The following is an 18,234-nucleotide window of genomic DNA, read 5'->3' as shown; positions in this document are numbered from 1 at the left end:
AGTCTTAGTAAGCTAAACTTATAAATACTAGATTATAACTAGCTTTTTTATAGTATATAGACATACTCGTTAGCTAGATATTTAACTCTTTATAGTTAACTTAAAGTTCTAATTAAGACTCTTTAGTTAGAGATAACCGGCTTACTATATATCGTATAATTACGTAATACTCTCTTATCTAATTATTATCTTCTTTCTCTTATCTCTTTAAGATAAACCCTTACGGTCTAACTACCTACTAAGTAACTTTAAAGCTTAGTAGAAGAAGTCTATCGTTATAATTCGCTTAGCGTCGCGTTCTTAACTTCTATTTTTCTATAAATATTTTATAATATCTATTTACTTTTTAGCTTTTCGTCTTTACGTATTACTTTAAGACGATTATATATTTAGATCTATAATTTCTAATTAGATCTTATAGTTCTTCGTTCTATAGAGAATTTTCTAGTTCGTACTTTTTTTCTAAGTTATCGCGCCCTTAAGAACGGACTTTTCGTACGGGTCGTAGCTACTATCTACTAGTATTTCTATACGCGCCGTCTTTTTATATTTTCTAGTTTTTTATACGAAATCTAAAACCGTACGACGCTTTCGCTCGTAAGGCTCTTTAGCCCCTATAATACTTCTTTTCGTACGGGCTTTCTACTCTTAGAGTTATAAAGCCCGTATTTTCTAGGGTTTGTAATAGTAACATTCTAGATAGCGGTAGTAAACCCTTAACGCTATAAATCTCCCCGACGTTCTTGTCTTATCTTTCTTCTTAAGTCCTAGCGTAATAGTAGAGGTCTACTATTATATAAAACTCTAACGGCCGGGCGGTTAGGCTAAAAGAACTATTAAGAGGAACTATCCGGATCTTAGATGTGTATAAGGTAATCTTACAAGGCACTGTACTGTTTTACGGCGCCCGGCGGATTCTCTAGTACGACCTGGCGCAGCTGGCCGAGCTCCTGCTACGGCAGGCAAGATGCGGCGGCATGGCCCGCGTCTCGGCGGAGCTCCACGCGACGGTCTACCTTGTATCAGCCATTCACAACACCTACGGTGCAGTGGAAAGGGGCCAGCCGGCGCCGGAGCTCGAGCTCGACTATCTGTGCGCCAGGTTCGACACGTCGCGCTGCGGCGACCCTCGGGACGTGGTGTACTCGCTCCTGTCGCTGCCCCAGGACGCGCATCGCGGGCGACTCCTCCCCGATTACTCGCATGGCACCGCCGTCGAGGACGTGTTCGTTCAACGTTTCCACGTGATCGTGGACGATGCCCAGTCTTTGGACTTCATCTTTCGTGCGAATCACCCGCCACTCCCCAAATTTGGCAGCGCCGAGATTTGACTTTCCTGCCTGGAAGCTGGCGCAAGGGCCTGCTGCCGCTGCGGCACCTTTGGCGGCAGCCAGGGAATCTACAATAAGCCGCCGGGAAAGAGTACTGTGCCTCGCTGGGAACGGCGCCCGCGTATTCTATCGAGAAGGCAGACGGGCACTTTACACTTATCGCCTCGGGGCATGTGAACTGCCCAATCTTCTATATCGGACACGGCACGTTGGATAAGGACGACGATTTTAAACAATTTTTAGCAGCGTTCGATGTAGAGGAAGAGATAACGAGGTTTAACTCAAGGACAATATTAGTAAGTTTCCTAGTATTCTACCAGAGTTCCATACGGACTCGACCCCTCCTCGCAGTAAGTTTACATTATAAAGCCTTTGTCACGAGCTTACGTCTAAGTAGTATCTACATGCGGCTTTTTAAACTCAGCCCATTCTTTGCCATCCTCGCCGCGACGAGCATCAAGGTGCCGCCCAAGAAGGCGGAGCCGCCAAAGACCTGAGCGTACAAGAAGTCGCCGTGGCGGTGTTGTATAAGGGCGCCAGCGATGGGCGGGCCGGTCAGGCAGGCGACGGAGATGAAGGAGAAGCACATGCCGGTGCGGGTGCCCATCTTCTTTAGGTCGGCCGTTAGGCTGGCGCAGGACGCGGGGAAGAGGCTCTGGATGCCGGCGCCGAAGAAGCCATAGAGGACGCAGAAGGCGTATAGCGCGCGCGCCGTGCTCACGGCCGCCCAGCTGTAGAAGAGCACGCCGGCGAAGAAGGCGACCGGGATCAGCGTGTTGATCGGGCCCAGCAGCCGGTCCGCCGTGAGCCCGCACGCTAGCCGCCCCGGGATGCCGACGGCGTTCATCACCAGGAGAAGCGTAAGGGACTCGGATGCGGAGACGCCGATTATGGTTTTGGCGAAGGTGCTGATCTGGGGTAGGGGGTCAGTCAGGCGGGGTGGAGCAGGCTGTGGGGTGGGGTAGGGGCGTACGTAGAAGTAGGCAAAGTAGACAGCCCAGAGGTTGAAGAACATGGCGATGCAAAAGAGCGTGTACGACGGCTCCCGGAAGGCGCTCCACTCAACCAGCGGGCCAGTCTTACGCGGGGGGAGGCGCACGCGGGCGATGGACACGATGACGGCTGCGTTTAGTAGGATCACGAAGCCCATAGTGCGGACGGTCCAGCCGAAGCCGACTTTGGGAAGCAACTGCTGGGCGACGAGGGGGAAGATAATGCCTCCTGTCGCGCCGCCGGACGCGGTGCATGCCATAGCCAGAGAGCGTTTCTTGGAGAAGTAGGTCGCGACGAGGGAGACAGTCGGGCAAAAGACAAGGCCATCGCCTAGGCCCTTGCAGATACCTTGTGCGAGGAACAGCTGCCAGTACTGCGTTGAGATGGACGTCATAAACACGCCAAGTACCTGTAGGAAGGATCCCAGCGTGAGGACCGTGTGGTAGTATCCGGCATCGAGAGCTCTGCCGGAGAAGGTGCCGACGAGGTAGACGAGGAAAATCTGTATAGAGCCGATCCAGCTGATGGCCGAAGGGGTGGCCGAGAGCGAGGTGGTATAGTAGGATTGGAAGAGGCCGAATGAGCTCAAGTAGCCCCAGCCGTTGATGAGCACTAGGTGTCCCATAAAGACTTGGGTCCAGGCTTTGAAGCCGCCGTCCGGCGCGGGTGGGATGACGTGGACAACGTCGCCCGCGTCTGTGGGCTCCGTGGCCAAGGCGGACTCATTTTGCTTCGACTCGTCCGCCGACATGGCGAGAGCTGAGTACGGGTCGAGGGTAGAGCAATGGGTTGAGCAAGATGCAAGTCTGGAATTTTCACGGCAGCTAAGACGAACGAGTACTTGGGGGTCAGGGCGTTAAGTTGCATAGGCAGCCGCCGCTGGGTGCCTTATACGCGGCTGGTAGGCCCGCTTTTCCGGAGGATCCACCCGGTGGCTTTGTCAGCCTTCCTCACAGGGCTGCATGTGTCGCGCCTTTTCCCCGCCTCATGTGCTTTTAAATCCATAAACCATGCGCGTGTGTCTTGCCGACGGCTTGCCGGCGGCTTGCCGGCGGCTCCACAGACGCTTCACAGACGCTTCACAGACGCTTCACAGACGCTTCACAGAGGCTTGACAGAGGCTTGACAGAGGCTTGGCAGCGGCTGACGGAGGCTCGCCCCCAGCCATATAATCAGCATCCTGAGGGCAGGGTCCGCATCCTGTGGGAACGGAGACCTGTCACGTACCGGAGGCTGTTGGGTTTCCAACCAGCCATGAGCGGACCAGAAGGCTCAATGTCACATCAGGCACACGCAGCTCCGGCGACTTTCGCTGCGGGAATTGCAACATCAAGCCCCGCATTGATGTGACTATCGTACGAACACTTCCAGGCATACGCGGACGGGGGAATCCTCCACGACTCCTGTCTGACGTCCAGAGGCGTGGTTTCGGCAGCTCGCTGAAGCAACAGTCGTCGGCGGATATATAAGCTACGCACTCCTCTCACAGCTCTGCTAAGACCAAGCATCCGCTCTTCTCTTGAAAGTCTTCAATCCTCAACTTCACCATGAACCAGGAACTTGCACTTTGGAGGGACCTCAGCCCTCTCCCCGCCCCCTTGCGTGCGCCGACGGCGTCCTCGCCCCGCATCCTCGTCGTCGGGGGCGGGGTGACGGGCCTGGTCACGGCGTGGGTGCTGCTCGACAAAGGATACCACGTCACGGTGCTGGCCAAAGAGTGGGCGTCGTACGGCAAGGGGCAGCGGCTGACATCGCAGATCGCCGGCGCGCTCTGGGAGTTCCCGCCAGCCGTCTGCGGGCAGCACACGGACGCCATCTCGCTGGCGCACTCGAAGCGGTGGTGCATGACGGCCTACCACATCTGGGACGCGCTCGCGGCGGCGCCCGGCCTCTCGGCCAGCGACACGGGCGTCCGCATGAAGCCGGCCGCCTTCTTCTTCCCGGCGCCCGTCGAGCACGACGCCGACCAGCTGGCCAAGATGCGCGAGATCATGGCCAGCGGCGTGCGCGGCTTCCGGCGCCACAGCAGCAGCGACGACGTGATGGCCGAGCACCGCGTCGACGCCGCCGGCTACGGCGTGGCCGACGCGTACCAGCTGCTCGCCCCCATCATCGACACGGACGCCTGCATGGCCTTCCTGCGCTCGCTCGTCGCCGCCAAGGGCGCCCGCCTCGTCACCGCCGCGCTGCACGGCGACCTCTTCGCCCAGGAGCAGCGCCTCCTCTCGCAACACTCGGCGCACGCCCTCGTCAACGCCACGGGGCTGGAGGGCGCGAGGGAGCTGGCGGCCGACGACAGCGCGTACCCGATCCGCGGCGCCCTGATCCGCGTGCGCAACACGGGCGCCGCCTTTCCCCAGGTGCGCGCGGCGCTGACCATCACGGCCGACGCGGTGCACGATGCCAGCGAGATCGTCTTCCTCGTGCCGCGCAACGACGACGTGCTGCTGATCGGCGGCATCGCCGAGCCTGGCAAAGACACGCTCGACCTATCCCTCAACTCGCCCATCGTGCGCCGTATGCGCGAGCGCTGCGAGCGCTTCCTGCCCGACTTGCGGCTCGCCGAGCTGGACGACTACCCGCTCGCCCAGGGGCTGCGCCCGTTTCGCGCAAGGAATGTCAGGGTCGAGCGCGAGCTGAGGGTGCACCAAGGCGGCAGGCCGAGCAGGATTGTGCATAGCTATGGCCAGGGCGGCGCCGGGTGGAGCCTTTCGTTTGGCTGCGCGGCCGACGTGGCGACGCTGGTCGACGAGGCGTTGGCGGATTTGCCGGCGAGACCGATGGGGGAGGACGAGGAGCAGGCGGCGGTGCTGGGTGGGGACTTGACTCCGATCAGCGCGAGGCTCTAGACAGAGGAGCTGCATGTTTGCGGGTGTTGGATGGTGTAACTAGGCAGTGTTGTTTGCTTTGTTGTGAGAATGATTGGAAATTCAGCAATCCCCGTCCTGTATTGTGTGACATTCAGCCTATAGTCCAATGAGGAATGATATTCGCTTTCGAATGCCTATTCAGGGCGAGATACACGTGTTCTATGCGTATCCTCACCTCGACGTCGTCTTCGTAAAGAATGGTCTTTCCACCAGTAGTATGAAAGCACGTCCAGGTAGACACACGTGCTGTAGGGGCGTGAACAATTTCCCTTATGTCCCCTCTGTTTCGAAAACCGCCCTTCCGACTTTTAGCATTCACTCTCCTGTAAATCATTGGAACGAGCTTACCTTTAGCGAGTTAGTCACCTCTCACCCTCTAACCGCCACATTACGCATCATTAACAGGGAAAATGGACTTCTTCGATCACCGTAAGAACTACAGCATACTCATATGCAAGCCGTGCGCCTTCGCCGTCCCACCATCTAACCTTCGTACACACATTGCTGCCAAGCACCTAGAAGAAGCTCGCCGCGCTTGTTTACTTAATCCGTTATTGGCTAATGCTACGAGGCCGGCCGATGCCCTTGTATTACGGCACAGCCTCCACCGGGTTAGTGTCAGAATAAGGGAAGAGGTAAGGTGCACACGTACGGCGTGAAAAGGACCCACGTGATTCACGTAACGCTAAGGGATAATCTATATAATAACTAACCCTTCTTATGTCCTTTGCAAGTAAGCTATCCTCCACTGATGCTCAACGCATGCTAATGAGAACTGAATCGTACATGAAAGCGCGCCTGCGCCATGTTCGCACTAAATACTCACTGTTGGACCATTTTTTGGACGATCGAAGTCGAATTCTTCGAAGGCCATCAATTCGGATACAGCAATTTCAATACGATGGACGTCTGACTAAAGGTCGATCTCTGGCTGCCTCGACTTGTAGAGCATGGTATAGTTCGGGTCAGGCATCCATTCCGACTCAATAGGTGACTTTGGGGGCGGCCCGGTCAGCTTGAAATCGTACTTCAGCAATAGATGGGCTATGGCAATCTTGATCTCGTTGCTTGCGAAGAAGCGACCCGGGCAAGCATGCTGCCCATGTCCAAATCCCAGGTGCTCTGCCGATGTGGTGACGAACTGCCAGCGGTTCTCTTGCCCCGGCTGGTTGCGCAGGTCTAGGAAACGACGGCCATCGAACCTGTGCTTGTTGGGTCCCCATCTATCACCATCAGGCATGTCGAACGTGGGGACTTGGAGATATGCGCCCTTGGGGATGCGAGTGCCGTCGGAGAGAGTGAAGGACTCCATCGCGCGGCGAGACATGAATGCTGTACCTCGTCAAAACATGGTCTCCAGAAATATGGATGACGGGCTTACCGGCTGACAGAACATTCAGTCGCTGGCTTTCTTTCATGCAACTGTCGAGGAGCTTCATCTTGTATAAACCCGTCTTTTTCCTGCCCCCGTCCTCCTTCAAAACCCCAATGATTTCTTCCCGTAGCTCATCGATATATTGCTGGTTCGCAGTAAGATCGTAGAGAAGGGCCATGAGAGTGAAAGATGTGGTGTGGATTGCCACGACGGAAAGGAGAAGCTGGGCGGCGACAATATCGAATGGTTGGTTTTTCTCGCTTGCCACCTCATCCATCCAGCCGACAGCATCGGTGGCCTTGGTACGCTTACCATCTGTGTTAGCATTCTGGCGAGCTCTACGGCGTGCTATGACCTCAGGCTCGATGATCCTGCGAGCATTCTTGACATGATCCTGTATGGTATGAACCTCTGGTAGGAAGCGGTAAATGAAAGGCCGTAGGAGGGATGGATAGGAACGTAGTGTTCGCGCTGCCTTGAAGATGTCCACGGTATAATTGATCGAAATTCCCAGCCAGTCCTCGTTGTGGCAGAGGGGATCACCAAGAAATGCTTTGGCCGACAACTGAGCGGCAATTCTTGGTGTGATCTGTGACAGTTTGATGCTACTCCAGTCTGAAATATCGTTAGCATTGGCCCGGATGGCTTTTCTAGGGGAAATAGATTAGACCTTTCGTTGCAGGTAACAGCGCTTTCAGCATGGACGCAGCTTCACAGGACAGATCCTCAGACATCCCACCTGTAAGATCGTTAACCGTCTTCTGTAGCGAATGGCACATGGGTGATCTTACCAAGAGCCTGCGTCAAATTTTTCCTCACTACCGTTTGAAAGATGACGCTGTCGCCCGTCACCACACGAAATGCATCAAATCCTGGGTAGGAGGTAAACAAATCCTTGATTCCAACGTTAGAGAATTTCTCATTCGACACACAAACAACAGATGAACATACCCTTTCTGTGAAAGCATTGAAGGAAAGATGTGGGACATTCCTTATTTCGTCGGCAAAGCGAGGGTGGAGAACAATTATTGGCCCATCCTTATCGACGACCTGAAACGGCATGCCTTGGAACTTTATCCGGATGTCAGCATCTGTGACCACTGAGAGGCCTCGTTGCTTCACCTTTTCCATTCCTTGCTTCATAATCTTGGTAGCGTCTTTGAAATAGCGCTTCTTTGCTTCGTTGTAAGTCCACTCCCCACTCTCCATACCGAACAGTGGTATGCCGGGGTAAGTTGCATCGGCTCGGATTAAGTAGACGATAGTGGGTAAGATGATAGCAATAATAGCAATTATGAACGAGTAGCTTTGCGAGAAAGCCCTCTCAATGACTGCGGGAGCATCTGGAACCATCTTGAAACAAAGATTCGACAAACAGATTTCGACGTTAGTTCGATCATTCTATATAGTTTCTACTAACTTCGGACTCGGAACGCTCATTCGGCCGGTCAAGGTGTCCCAAATTCAATGCATACGACCCGGCTCGGGCTGGTGGTGCTCCGCAACCCCTTAGTTCATGATGTGCTTGTCGCGCGTCGAAGCCCGTGATTCGACCTGCTGGCTGCATAGCCTCGAACCTGCGTGCATCCGAAACAGTTGGGTTTGATTATGTGATTGTCCAATGGGCCAATACCTTAGAGCGGGGGGAGGGGGCGCGCCGTGACACATTCTCGACCAACTCTCTTGCCCAAATCTACGACAAAGCCTGGTTTTCACCCCAGTCGGAGTGAAGCGCGCTAACTTGACGACGACTACTCGTATGTGCGGGGGGTCAAAGCGATCTCATTGGTTGAGCACTGGCCACGGACGAGTGCCGGAACTCTCCAGTAGGTTCACCGTATTCGGAGTTAAGAGAAGCGGGTGTTCTTGCCTAATCTTCCCTAAAACTGAAATAGCCCGACGGAAACACCTGCCTAAAAGCTTAAACCACGAAACATAGAAGACCTTCTCTAAACCTACACTAGGCAATTATCGTATACTGTAGCTTGCTCGATAGCCCATACCATGTCGGTGTTACGCTGGGGCTCGGGTAGAGGGGTAAACCTGGCACCATGCGTCGGCCATCCGGGTGCCGGGTGCGAGCGGCGGAGGCAGCGTCCCAGCCAGCGAGAGCAGGGCGACGCGTGGTGATACGGCTTTGAAGCGCAAGGACGTCACGGCCTACGCATTTCAGAAGAAGTTGGCGCCCTTTGGTTGCACGCTCTGCTACCTGCACGGCGTGTAGTGCTCGCTGGCCGGCGAGGTCCACAGCGGTTCATGTGGTGGCTGCGTCGTTAGCTTCGAGAAGGAGGAACCGGTTTGGGTGGAGATGCATGAGGGCAGCTCTACCGAGGAGGTGCAGGCGAAGGGCCGCGAGCGCGTCTACCTGCGGGCGGATGACGGATGCGCCCACATGTGCCACGAGTACGACAACCAATGCCTGGAGGAGACTAGGGCCTACGTGTAGAGATCCTCAAGAGGTCCAACGACCCGCGTAGGCCGCCAGGGCGCGACAAGATGTTCCGCCTCTTCAACCCGAAGAAGTCCAATTTTCCCGTCTACCTGAACGCCTCGCACGCCCGCCATATTATTAAGATCGTTAACAATAAGCTATTAGAGGTAACGAAGAAGTATCCTAGTTGTAAAGACGTCTAGACCGTAGCGAAGGCCTAACACATCAAAAGCTCGGCCGAATCTGGTAGCTCCAACTTGCACAGTACTTCCACCATTCAGTAGTCCGACGACTTCCGTCTTTGCATCCAACTCACCATCCTTTTCCTCCTTGTTCCGCGTAAGAACGCTGGTCATCCAAAAACGCGTCCCTTTGAGATATTAGTACTTTTCCTAAGGACTTACCAGCCAATCTCCAGCTTTGCGTTTCCGGGACGCTGGGCAGCTTCACGGTGGCACATCGTACTGGAATCGTTGGGTCGCAAGTGCTGAGCTGAGCTTTCAAATCTCTTATTTCATACATCCCCTGCCTAAACACCATCGCAACCCCAGTTTGAAGCTCAAGCTCAACATCTGCGAGTCTTTTGACGGGTTAATATGGTACAAGAAAGCAAGGTAATAAAGGTGATAAGACAGAACAAAATCGAAGAAGCCGAAGACCCTTTAGGCCAATCTAATTAGGGACAGCCTTGCGCCAACTAGTACCCCAGCTTTTCCTTGAAGACGGTGATCGAGTTGACCTCCCAATACGCCTCCTTGTACTTTTCGGGGTTCGCTCCGACGTAGATTGCGCATGACTCGTACGGTTTCTTCCCGGCAACGGACGGGCAGGTCGACGGCCAGGCGTTGCCGGCCCAATCTCCACAGAAAGTGGTATCGAAAATGAGGCGGTGCTCCTTGAAGTGCGCGTCCACGTTGCACCCGCGCCCGCCGACAAAGTTGGCCTGCGGCGGCCCGAACTTGGAGACGTCGGGGGAGTCGCACTCGCCGTTCAGGGCAGACCGGGCCTCCGGAGGAATGTCGTCGCGGGGGAAGAACCAGATCTTGATGAAGTGGCTGGTCCACTGCATCGTGTAGATGCCGCCGCCGTTGGCGTTGAAGTCGTCGCCGTAGTTGTTTGGGATCGTGGTCTTGGCGTAGCAGCCGGTGGAGCTGTAGTTGGTCGAGCAGGCTCCAGACGCAAAAGGGCTGCCAGTCCAGGTCTTGTTGAGAGGATCGGTTACTGGAGAAAGCGACGAGCCCAGCGGCGTGACCATAGTGCAGTTGTCGGACGTGTGCAGGGTCAACTGGTTATTCGGATTCAGGTTGACTCCCTCCAGCACATCGACTTCCCCGTTGTATGGCCAGGCTCCGGAGCCAAGAGTCCAAAACGCAGGCCATACGCCACAGGACTGGCCTGGCATATGAGCGATATCGACCATGAAAAGACCGTGGGTCCAGCTGTCTTTGCTCTCAAGTCGAATGCTTGGCCTCCCCCAGTCGGCCCCAAGCTTGTATTTGTGGGTCGTGTCAACGCCCCAGCGCGGGTTTCCATTTCCAGTAATTTCTAGAAGGCTTGAATTGATCGCAGTGCTCTCGTCGACGTAGTTGACAAATCCGTTGGTCGGATCAGAGCGGTTGAGCGTCGGATCACGCATATACTCCTTGGAGGTCAAGAAGTCGAAGTTGTCAAAGAAAGTCTCGCCGTGCCAGTAAGCATCGCGAGTGTACTGGACATCGTTGGTCTCGATTTCGATTCCAACAGATATCGTGTTTCCGAGAGAGAATGGGGGGCCAAGCGGTTTGGCTGTGACGGTGGACGTAAGGATCGACAGGAGAGCACTAACGCTCCCCACAGAAACAAAAGAATACATTCTGGAAGAGGGAAAAAAGAGTGACTTAAAAAAGAGTGACTGTATGTTTGGAAAATCAAAGAGAGACGGAGGATTGCCCAAGTTCGAGGGGTGGTGGACCCTAGAATTTTAAATCCTGGGCTAAGCTACCGCGGGGGACGCCGGATACCTAGCAGAATTCTCCGACCCAAATGGTACATAAGTCAGCATCGTCTGATTAATAGGCTCACAAAGTTATAAAAGAAATTGTATACGACTCAACATAACCGAGATCCCTGCGAGCCCTATCAAACACGACGGACACCCTTCCGCGAAGTTTATTTCGGCTGAGACGAAAAACAACAGAGCATTTGTCTGGTATACATATTTTGTGCACTTCGCAACTTAATAACTCTTCTACTGTTCGCAGTAACGCTAAATATACATATAGAGGAAGGTATACGGGGCGCCGTAAGCTGGTGGCGGGCGCTGTGAAGTAAGAGGCGTTAGTTCCGCGCACCGTATCCAGCAGCGGCCGTTATACGTCGCCAGTGGCGGCAGCGGCAGCAGAGGCAGCAGGAGGAGCGGTGGCGTCAGCTGCCTGCGTGAGACGCGCTCACAGCGCTGCTACTACGATACATCATTCAGCTACCTTCTAGTACACGCGGCGCCTGGTTTGCTCAACAGCGCGGCGGAGTGCCGCGAGCTGATGGTGGGCGCTGCTTACCGAGGCGAGAGACGTGAGTTCCACACAACGCAGCCAGCAGCTTTGCCACCCACAGGCCTAGCCAATCGCCGGCTTAGCTGCTCAGCTACGGGCCATCGTAAGAGTCCGCCAGCCTACAGACCTACACAAGCGACTCACGGGTCATGCGCTCCACTTTCAGCTCGACAGCATAATAAGGCAAAGTGTAACTTACGGAGCCGCACATGCACTCAAGGAAAGTTAAGACATGGCAAGCCAAGAAAAAGCAAGACACGGTACGGCAGGGTAAGGAAAGGAAGGCAAAGCAACATACCGCGAGTTAGGCTAAACGCACCACTGAGAATCACGAGATATGTTTAGAAGCAAGCCTATTACAATTACCTAATTCTCCACTCTTCCCATCCGGTCTCGGCTGGCCTACATGCGGTCCAGTACCCCCAGCTCGCTTACATCCCACAGCTCCCTTTGCAGCCCCACTCCATAATCCTCCATACTCTTCGTTCTATATACAGCCGGTGGTGGCGTTATTCGCAGCGTTCCGTCAGGGTCGACTGCTCTCATTGAGCTGCCCATGATGCCCAAGGGCCCGACTACCCCAGGCAGCACGCCCGCATGCTTCACCATAGCGGCCTCTTCATCGCCACTGAAGGCCATGCTTAGCACGAGGTCTTGCACGTCTAGCTCTGTGCGCATGGTGCGGTCGGCGCGGCGGTTCCAGAAGAACAAGACGGCGGCGATTACAAAGACGAGAACGAAGCCACCGACGGCGCAGAGGCCGGCTATAGCGCTTCCAGAGAGGCCGCCGCTGCTGGCGATAGAGTTGGGGTCGGGGGAGTCAGAGGAGGAGGGGCTGGTGAGGTTCGACGAGATGGAGCGTACATCGGGCGAGGTGAAGTGTGTGGTAGTGGACGAAGTGGAGCTGGACGGGGATTCTAACTTTGAAGTCAGTCTTAGCTTGTGGTTCATAACGGCTCTACCACTTACGAGCGAAAACGCATGACGTGGTGAATAGGATGAAGGCGAATGTCTTGACGTGGAGCGCGGGCAAAAGTTGACAGGCACGCATTTCGGCAGTATTCCACTGGCGTCGTCAAGCAAATGTGTGACAAAAGCCCAAGGCGGCGGTGACAAGATCGAATCCTGCAGCCAGAGGGCAGCTCTCTGGTACAGCCTGCCCCCGGTGATTTCTTTCAGGCGGCTCAGCCGACACCGACGAGCAGAACGAGGGAAACAAAGAAAAGGTAGAAAGCTCAGGCGCCGATTACGAATGTGCAGGCGGCCTGAGGTGGGAAACGCACGGTTGATATATGACAGCAAAAAAGACGTCGCTGTGCGGCATTTACCGCGAGGCAGCTCGGAACATTATTCTGATCTGCATCGTGGGATTCCCGCTGGCCACGTGTGATGCGCAGCCATGGCGATTTACCTAGCGATGGTTCTGGTCTAGAAGGCGCAGCATGGTGGTAGAAGGCGGAGCCAAGACGGCTGGAATGCAGGATAACACGCACCTGCGGGGTAGTTAGCCCCGAAAAGTACACACACGCGGGACCGAGTCCGTGGGCGCGGTTGATATGCCGTGCCGCTCAGCGCTTTCCTTTTTCAGCTGGTCAGCCCGGCCCCGCAAATAACGAGCCGTGAGCTGGCGGAGCTGCCCAAAGGTAAAGCTTTAAGCCACTGAACTCATTGTGGGGTGTGGCTGAACGACTGCAGTGTCTGGCCCTTACAAGCCTGGGGATCAGCAAGCATTCGTCTGAAACCAGAAAACAGCTCCGATTGAGATCGGAGAAAGTAGCCGGATTGCTCATCAAGACAAAAAAATGTGGCCTACCTTTCCTCTGGAAGCAATGACCGGCGCCAATGAAATTCAAACATGCATTCTTACAGCAAGATTCCCCGCCGCCTGGAGCTTTTTCGAATGGTAGGAGACTGTTTCAAGTGCTGTGTTGTCACCGAAGTCGACTCATTCGCCACCCTCGTCTGGGATGGGCAGGCCGTCGCCGACGCCGTCTCCTTCGTGCCGTTCCGTCAGTGTCGCTTCTTGTAGTGTGCGCTAGTATTCCCGCCCTGATTTGCTCCACGTGGGTTGTGACACTAAGTGGTTTTTCTAAGAATACTCTCAGTGAAAAAACTCGACTGCCTCGTTGCTAAGCCCCTCGATATTCCTTCCAACCGTAGCAGCCTCGATCAGATCCAAAGCCTGTCCCGCTGGCACCCGCAGCGTTGCTACCTTTCCATCAAGATCCAATGCAAGCAGCTCCTCGTCTGACCGATGCACGTCTCCATCCCAGTCTACCCGCACAACCACGACTATTCCCTTTTCAGCCAGCTCCGCGTGGTCGACCCACACGAAGAACCGCTGCACCAACGGCGCCGGCTCAAACCGCCGCGTGCGACACACCCATGGAAACCACCGCGCCGCCTCGTGCAGCTTCTCCCACTGGATCCTCTCATTCACGCGGCCCGGTACCACTCGGCGCGGCGGCGCGTACACGACCCGCTTGTCGTGCTCGCCCCGCGTGCGCCAGCTTGGATCTAGCGCCTGTCTGCCAGCCATGGCGTGGCCCTCTGTCCCCACGCCCGGCTCGACAATGAGGACGAGCGGGTGCTTCGGTCGATGTGACCCTGTGGCGTCGAGATAGCGCTGCTGGAAGCCTGCGTATTCCTCGGCCGGTATCCGCTGGTAGTGGGCAGGCTTGGTGATGCCATCGTCCCAAGAAAGCTGCACCAGCGCGAGGCCGTGCTCGTCGTAGTGCGGCGTGTCGGCGACAAGCAGCTGCGTCCTGTTCAGCCGCGGGTTCTTGCGGCAGCGGGCAGGGTGCCGGGCGCAAGCTTGAGTAACGAGGTCGGCGGTGACGGCTGGATCAGGGGGCGTCATTGGGTTGGAGCTGTGGGCCAAGCTGAGGTTTTGTGGGGTCAGAGTGGCTTGCCAGCGGATGATATAGTCGGTTTCGGGCTTCTTTTTGCGCGACGAGCCGGGTTCGAGCTTGTAGATTAGTTTCTCCGCGTCGATCCCGGAGACGACGTAGAGCGGGGCGAATGTGTCAATGTGCTTGATGTGGGCTGGCGGCGGGTCTGGGCCGCTGTCGTCGCTGTTGCCTTCGCTGTCGTCGCCCGCCGTGTCCTTGTCTTTGGATCCATTGTTGTTGTCATCATCATCATCGTCACCGTCGTCTCCACCGGGCGCTATCTCGTAAGACTCCTTCTCTTCAAACCAGTCCGAGTTTCCAATTTGGAGGTTGGAAACAGTCAGTCCGGCGTCACCAGCCTTGATGAAGAACGAGTCGGTCTTGCAGCCAGGCTCATCAACGTTGCCATCATCAAGGGTGACGAGCAACACACCCTTCGTCTTCCATTCTTTATCGGTGGCTACGATAAAGTAGATGGGATCGAAGGTGTGCAGAGGGCCGAGCTCGAGGTGATAGTCGTAGACGGCGCGCAAAGGGCTTCCCACGAAGCGCGCTTGCGTATCTGCAGGGCGGCGTACATTGTCGCCCGGAGTTGCATCAGGGATCTCAGACTCGCACTCCCGCTGCAGCTCATCTAGCTCGGCATCTGACAGCTCAACAAGAGTGTAGAGAGCAGTCGGGAGCAATGACATGGGCTCGTCGCGGCAGCGCTCCACTGGAGCCGTCGGCGGTAGGCTGAGATCTGGAGGGGTTGCCATGTTGGGGAAAAGTGTAGTGAGAGGGTGTTGTGTTTGAAGTTGCAGGAGAAGCTGCTAAAAAAGAGATGCTGGAGCCTGGTGGGGTGGGCCCGGTGACGTCGATCCCTGACGCCAACGCCAACACGAACCCAACGCCAGCTGAACATCCCCCGCCCCCACATCTCACCCGAACTTTCCGCCCGCTCCCGCGCTGATCGTTGCTTATCTCTTTTACCTTTCATCTGCTTCGATACTTTCGAATCTTCGTGTTGGCGGCCGGGATACCATTGGCCAACCTTGCCCGCAGCCTTCGCCACCTTCGCCGCAGCCTTATTCCATCCACAGTGTTCCTGGTCCCGCAAAGAATAGTATATGACGACTGCCATCGTGCTCCATCAGAAGAGACACCTGCGCATCCCTTCCCTTTTCACACGCAATCGCCGATGTCTGCCCTCAAAATATTTCCTACTTTCGTAATGCCAAGTTTCAGCCCTTTAGGCCGCCTACATAGCCTCAGACATGGCACCACGCCTTGTCTAAGTTCCTTGACCCAGGAAGACAACTTTACTGAATTCTCACCAGATGATGTTGCAGTAGTTGCGCCCTCGCCGCAATAGAGCTGACTTCATGGGGCTGTGCAATGGAAGACACCACTCTCCACAGCGCTAGTTGCCAACAGCTGAAAAAATTTCTACCAACACCGCCCAGCACAGTAAGAACTACCTAGTAGGTTCAGAATCAAACCCCAAATATATCTCGCGGTGAATGTATAAGTACAAGCTCAATGGGCTGGTGGCAAGAGAATCAACAACATCTTCCTCTCTTACGTATCAACAAGATTCATCTTTCTATCCACAATGAAGTACCTAGCGCTCCTCGCCGCTCTCGCTGCCTTCGTCGCGGCCACGCCGAGCGAAAATGACGCCGGCGCCGTTCACCTCCGGCGCAACAACCCGGACGACCTTCTGATATTCACCTGCGACCAGATGCCCGAGGTCTGCCACAACATGTGCTACGGCGCCTACTGCGTCGGCATCGGCACGAGGCTCAAGTACGACAAGCCCGATTCTACGACTAAGCGCAACCGCCGCAAGGCTGCTGGATGCATTGAATCCGGCGGCAACCGCTGCTCGGTCAAGAAGAACTACGACAAGGGTTACCAGTGTGACGAGTACCCCTTCGCCAGTACCGCCGTCATTGGTGGCGGCGATGATCAGACCCGCATCAACAGATGCGTCCCTGCGGGCGAAAACAGAAGTGAGTGCAGCTGAAGACGAAACCATGACATTTTCTGACCAGAGCAACAGAGCAAGGCGGCATCATCAACAGCTTCTACCGCAAGACCTACTGCGGCGGCGGGCCCTGTGAATTCACAGCCAAGTTCTCCAATGCCGGCAACATCGACATGTGTGACAGCATGAACGGCAACAAGGACGTTTGCAACGACAAGGACAACGAGGTCGAGGGCCCCGGCTTTGGCGAGCCCGCCAAGGATGGTGACGAAGCCGACGACGGAACCGACGATGATGGTGGCAACCCCGAGCCCGAGGCTGATGCACCCAGCAAAAAGGTCAAGCGCACGAACACAGTGCACCCCAGGTATCTGACAAGCTCTGGTCTCGAAATTGAGATTCCAGGCGGCGCACGCATTGGCCAGCGTGCAGTCACGGTTCTGCCACGGAACGCGACGCTTTGGGATGAGCAGGCAAATGATTATGAGTGGGATGGGGATGAGGAGGACGACGATGATTTCGATTATATGATAGACAACTTGGACGTCAGGGACGACACTATCGTGGCGGAGATTTCTTAAGTCAACAATGAGGTGGCTTTTGTTTTGGAGCCTTGTCGTTGGGAGACCTCGTGATGAGGGGTTTACTCTTAGGGGATTTCTGATTGGGAGATAGAAGCGGACCTGTGGGCGCATGTGCTGTTATCATCGAAGACTATCAATCCGACGTTCGTTTTTTATATCCACCAAGAGCTTTGTTGCCCGCTACTGGGATATATCCAATGACATGATTTATGCTTTTCATCACTTCTGACGCCTACGACTTTTTGAGAAGCTTTCATTTTAAAGCTTTACCTTATTACGTTCCGTCCTCCGCCTCCGCTCCTGATATCGTATAAGTATGTAGCTCTGGCGCATGACAACCAAGCACCTTTCATGCATACAGTTTCCCCACCTCGGGCAAGGAAACCTTTTTAGCACTGAAACTGCAGTGCCCAACCGGCCCATAAACATCCTCCCCAGAAAAGAAGCCATCTTTCCCCAGCACATCGCCCCACTGCAGAAGTTCCCTCTCCACGCCCGTCTTTTCCCACATAGGCGGGTGACATGCTGCTGCAACTGCGGCGCTGCAAAACCCAACCGGCACACTTCCCTCCATACATCGGACCACGAGCCCAGCCAGCACCACAGCCACCAGCACGGCACCTGTGGTCAACAACGAGCAGAAAATGGCAATCGCCGAGAAGCCGATACTCGAGACTGAGGCGCCTCCATCCTCGGTCTCGTCGCGAGCGTTGAAGATGGCAATCTGCGCGAGGAACAGGCTCTGCGAAACGAAGTAGTGCAGCAGTGCTGATAGGGCTAGCTGTGGGATAGCGAAGGAATAAGGCAGCTGGAGCCACAGCGTGCTGCGCTGCTGACCCTGCGGTACTGTCACACGCAAGCCTTTGCGTGAGTGCGCGAACGACGCCCATTCGCGAGCGGCGGCCATGGCGGAAAGGAGCCTGTTGACGAGCACGTAGATGACGGATAGGGCGAGTTGCGGTAGGTTGGCTAGCACGACCAGTGTGGGAATCGACGCATTCATGGTCTTCGTGACTGTGGACTGGGCTTTGACTGTCCCGAGGCCGAGGGCCCATAGCCCCGCCATAGTCGTGTCTTGCATGCTGTTTATATATTTTAACTCTTTGCATGCGTTAACGAAGAATACGGCCGTCGTGGCGAGAACGGCTAGCAGGCTATATAGAAGAAGCTGGGTGTTAGCCACTGTACGGTTCTTGGTGCAATCTCTGACTGATCTGTACTTACAGCCCCACTGTTACGTTCCAGCGTGCTTTCGTGGC

The 18,234-nt window shown here is 55.2% G+C and overlaps 9 protein-coding genes across 9 annotated transcripts; 3 read left to right on the top strand and 6 right to left on the bottom strand.

Annotated features, from left to right (window-relative positions):
• Positions 1–977: 977 nt before the first annotated feature.
• LTHEOB_9459 (uncharacterized protein) lies at positions 978–1,331 on the top strand (the record flags this gene model as incomplete). The annotated part of the gene is made up of 1 exon (XM_035519049.1): positions 978–1,331. One exon carries the CDS (start codon positions 978–980, stop codon positions 1,329–1,331), a length of 354 nt encoding a protein of 117 aa, XP_035369064.1.
• Positions 1,332–1,731: 400 nt separating this feature from the next.
• On the bottom strand, positions 1,732–3,075 carry LTHEOB_9458 (MFS transporter; the record flags this gene model as incomplete). Its single annotated transcript, XM_035519048.1, has 2 exons — positions 1,732–2,244; positions 2,305–3,075. The coding sequence occupies 2 exons, from the start codon at positions 3,073–3,075 to the stop codon at positions 1,732–1,734; spliced, it is 1,284 nt and encodes a 427-aa protein (XP_035369063.1).
• Positions 3,076–3,871: 796 nt separating this feature from the next.
• On the top strand, positions 3,872–5,173 carry LTHEOB_9457 (FAD dependent oxidoreductase; the record flags this gene model as incomplete). The annotated part of the gene is made up of 1 exon (XM_035519047.1): positions 3,872–5,173. One exon carries the CDS (start codon positions 3,872–3,874, stop codon positions 5,171–5,173), a length of 1,302 nt encoding a protein of 433 aa, XP_035369062.1.
• Positions 5,174–6,107: 934 nt separating this feature from the next.
• On the bottom strand, positions 6,108–7,922 carry LTHEOB_9456 (Cytochrome p450; the record flags this gene model as incomplete). The annotated part of the gene is made up of 5 exons (XM_035519046.1): positions 6,108–6,526; positions 6,576–7,184; positions 7,240–7,308; positions 7,361–7,463; positions 7,521–7,922. The coding sequence occupies 5 exons, from the start codon at positions 7,920–7,922 to the stop codon at positions 6,108–6,110; spliced, it is 1,602 nt and encodes a 533-aa protein (XP_035369061.1).
• Positions 7,923–9,697: 1,775 nt separating this feature from the next.
• On the bottom strand, positions 9,698–10,852 carry LTHEOB_9455 (Endo-beta- protein; the record flags this gene model as incomplete). The annotated part of the gene is made up of 1 exon (XM_035519045.1): positions 9,698–10,852. One exon carries the CDS (start codon positions 10,850–10,852, stop codon positions 9,698–9,700), a length of 1,155 nt encoding a protein of 384 aa, XP_035369060.1.
• Positions 10,853–11,933: 1,081 nt separating this feature from the next.
• On the bottom strand, positions 11,934–12,582 carry LTHEOB_9454 (Acid protease; the record flags this gene model as incomplete). Its single annotated transcript, XM_035519044.1, has 2 exons — positions 11,934–12,448; positions 12,501–12,582. The coding sequence occupies 2 exons, from the start codon at positions 12,580–12,582 to the stop codon at positions 11,934–11,936; spliced, it is 597 nt and encodes a 198-aa protein (XP_035369059.1).
• Positions 12,583–13,632: 1,050 nt separating this feature from the next.
• On the bottom strand, positions 13,633–15,180 carry LTHEOB_9453 (Amino acid permease protein; the record flags this gene model as incomplete). The annotated part of the gene is made up of 1 exon (XM_035519043.1): positions 13,633–15,180. The coding sequence occupies one exon, from the start codon at positions 15,178–15,180 to the stop codon at positions 13,633–13,635; it is 1,548 nt and encodes a 515-aa protein (XP_035369058.1).
• An 836-nt stretch (positions 15,181–16,016) lies between these two features.
• Positions 16,017–16,972, top strand: LTHEOB_9452 (alcohol dehydrogenase; the record flags this gene model as incomplete). The annotated part of the gene is made up of 2 exons (XM_035519042.1): positions 16,017–16,416; positions 16,467–16,972. The coding sequence occupies 2 exons, from the start codon at positions 16,017–16,019 to the stop codon at positions 16,970–16,972; spliced, it is 906 nt and encodes a 301-aa protein (XP_035369057.1).
• Positions 16,973–17,324: 352 nt separating this feature from the next.
• On the bottom strand, positions 17,325–17,978 carry LTHEOB_9451 (uncharacterized protein; the record flags this gene model as incomplete). The annotated part of the gene is made up of 1 exon (XM_035519041.1): positions 17,325–17,978. The coding sequence occupies one exon, from the start codon at positions 17,976–17,978 to the stop codon at positions 17,325–17,327; it is 654 nt and encodes a 217-aa protein (XP_035369056.1).
• Positions 17,979–18,234: the final 256 nt, after the last annotated feature.

Source organism: Lasiodiplodia theobromae (genome assembly GCF_012971845.1).
Source record: "Lasiodiplodia theobromae strain AM2As chromosome Unknown scaffold_31, whole genome shotgun sequence".
Classification (NCBI taxonomy): domain Eukaryota; kingdom Fungi; phylum Ascomycota; class Dothideomycetes; order Botryosphaeriales; family Botryosphaeriaceae; genus Lasiodiplodia; species Lasiodiplodia theobromae.
This window is presented reverse-complemented; position numbering and strand designations above follow the sequence as displayed.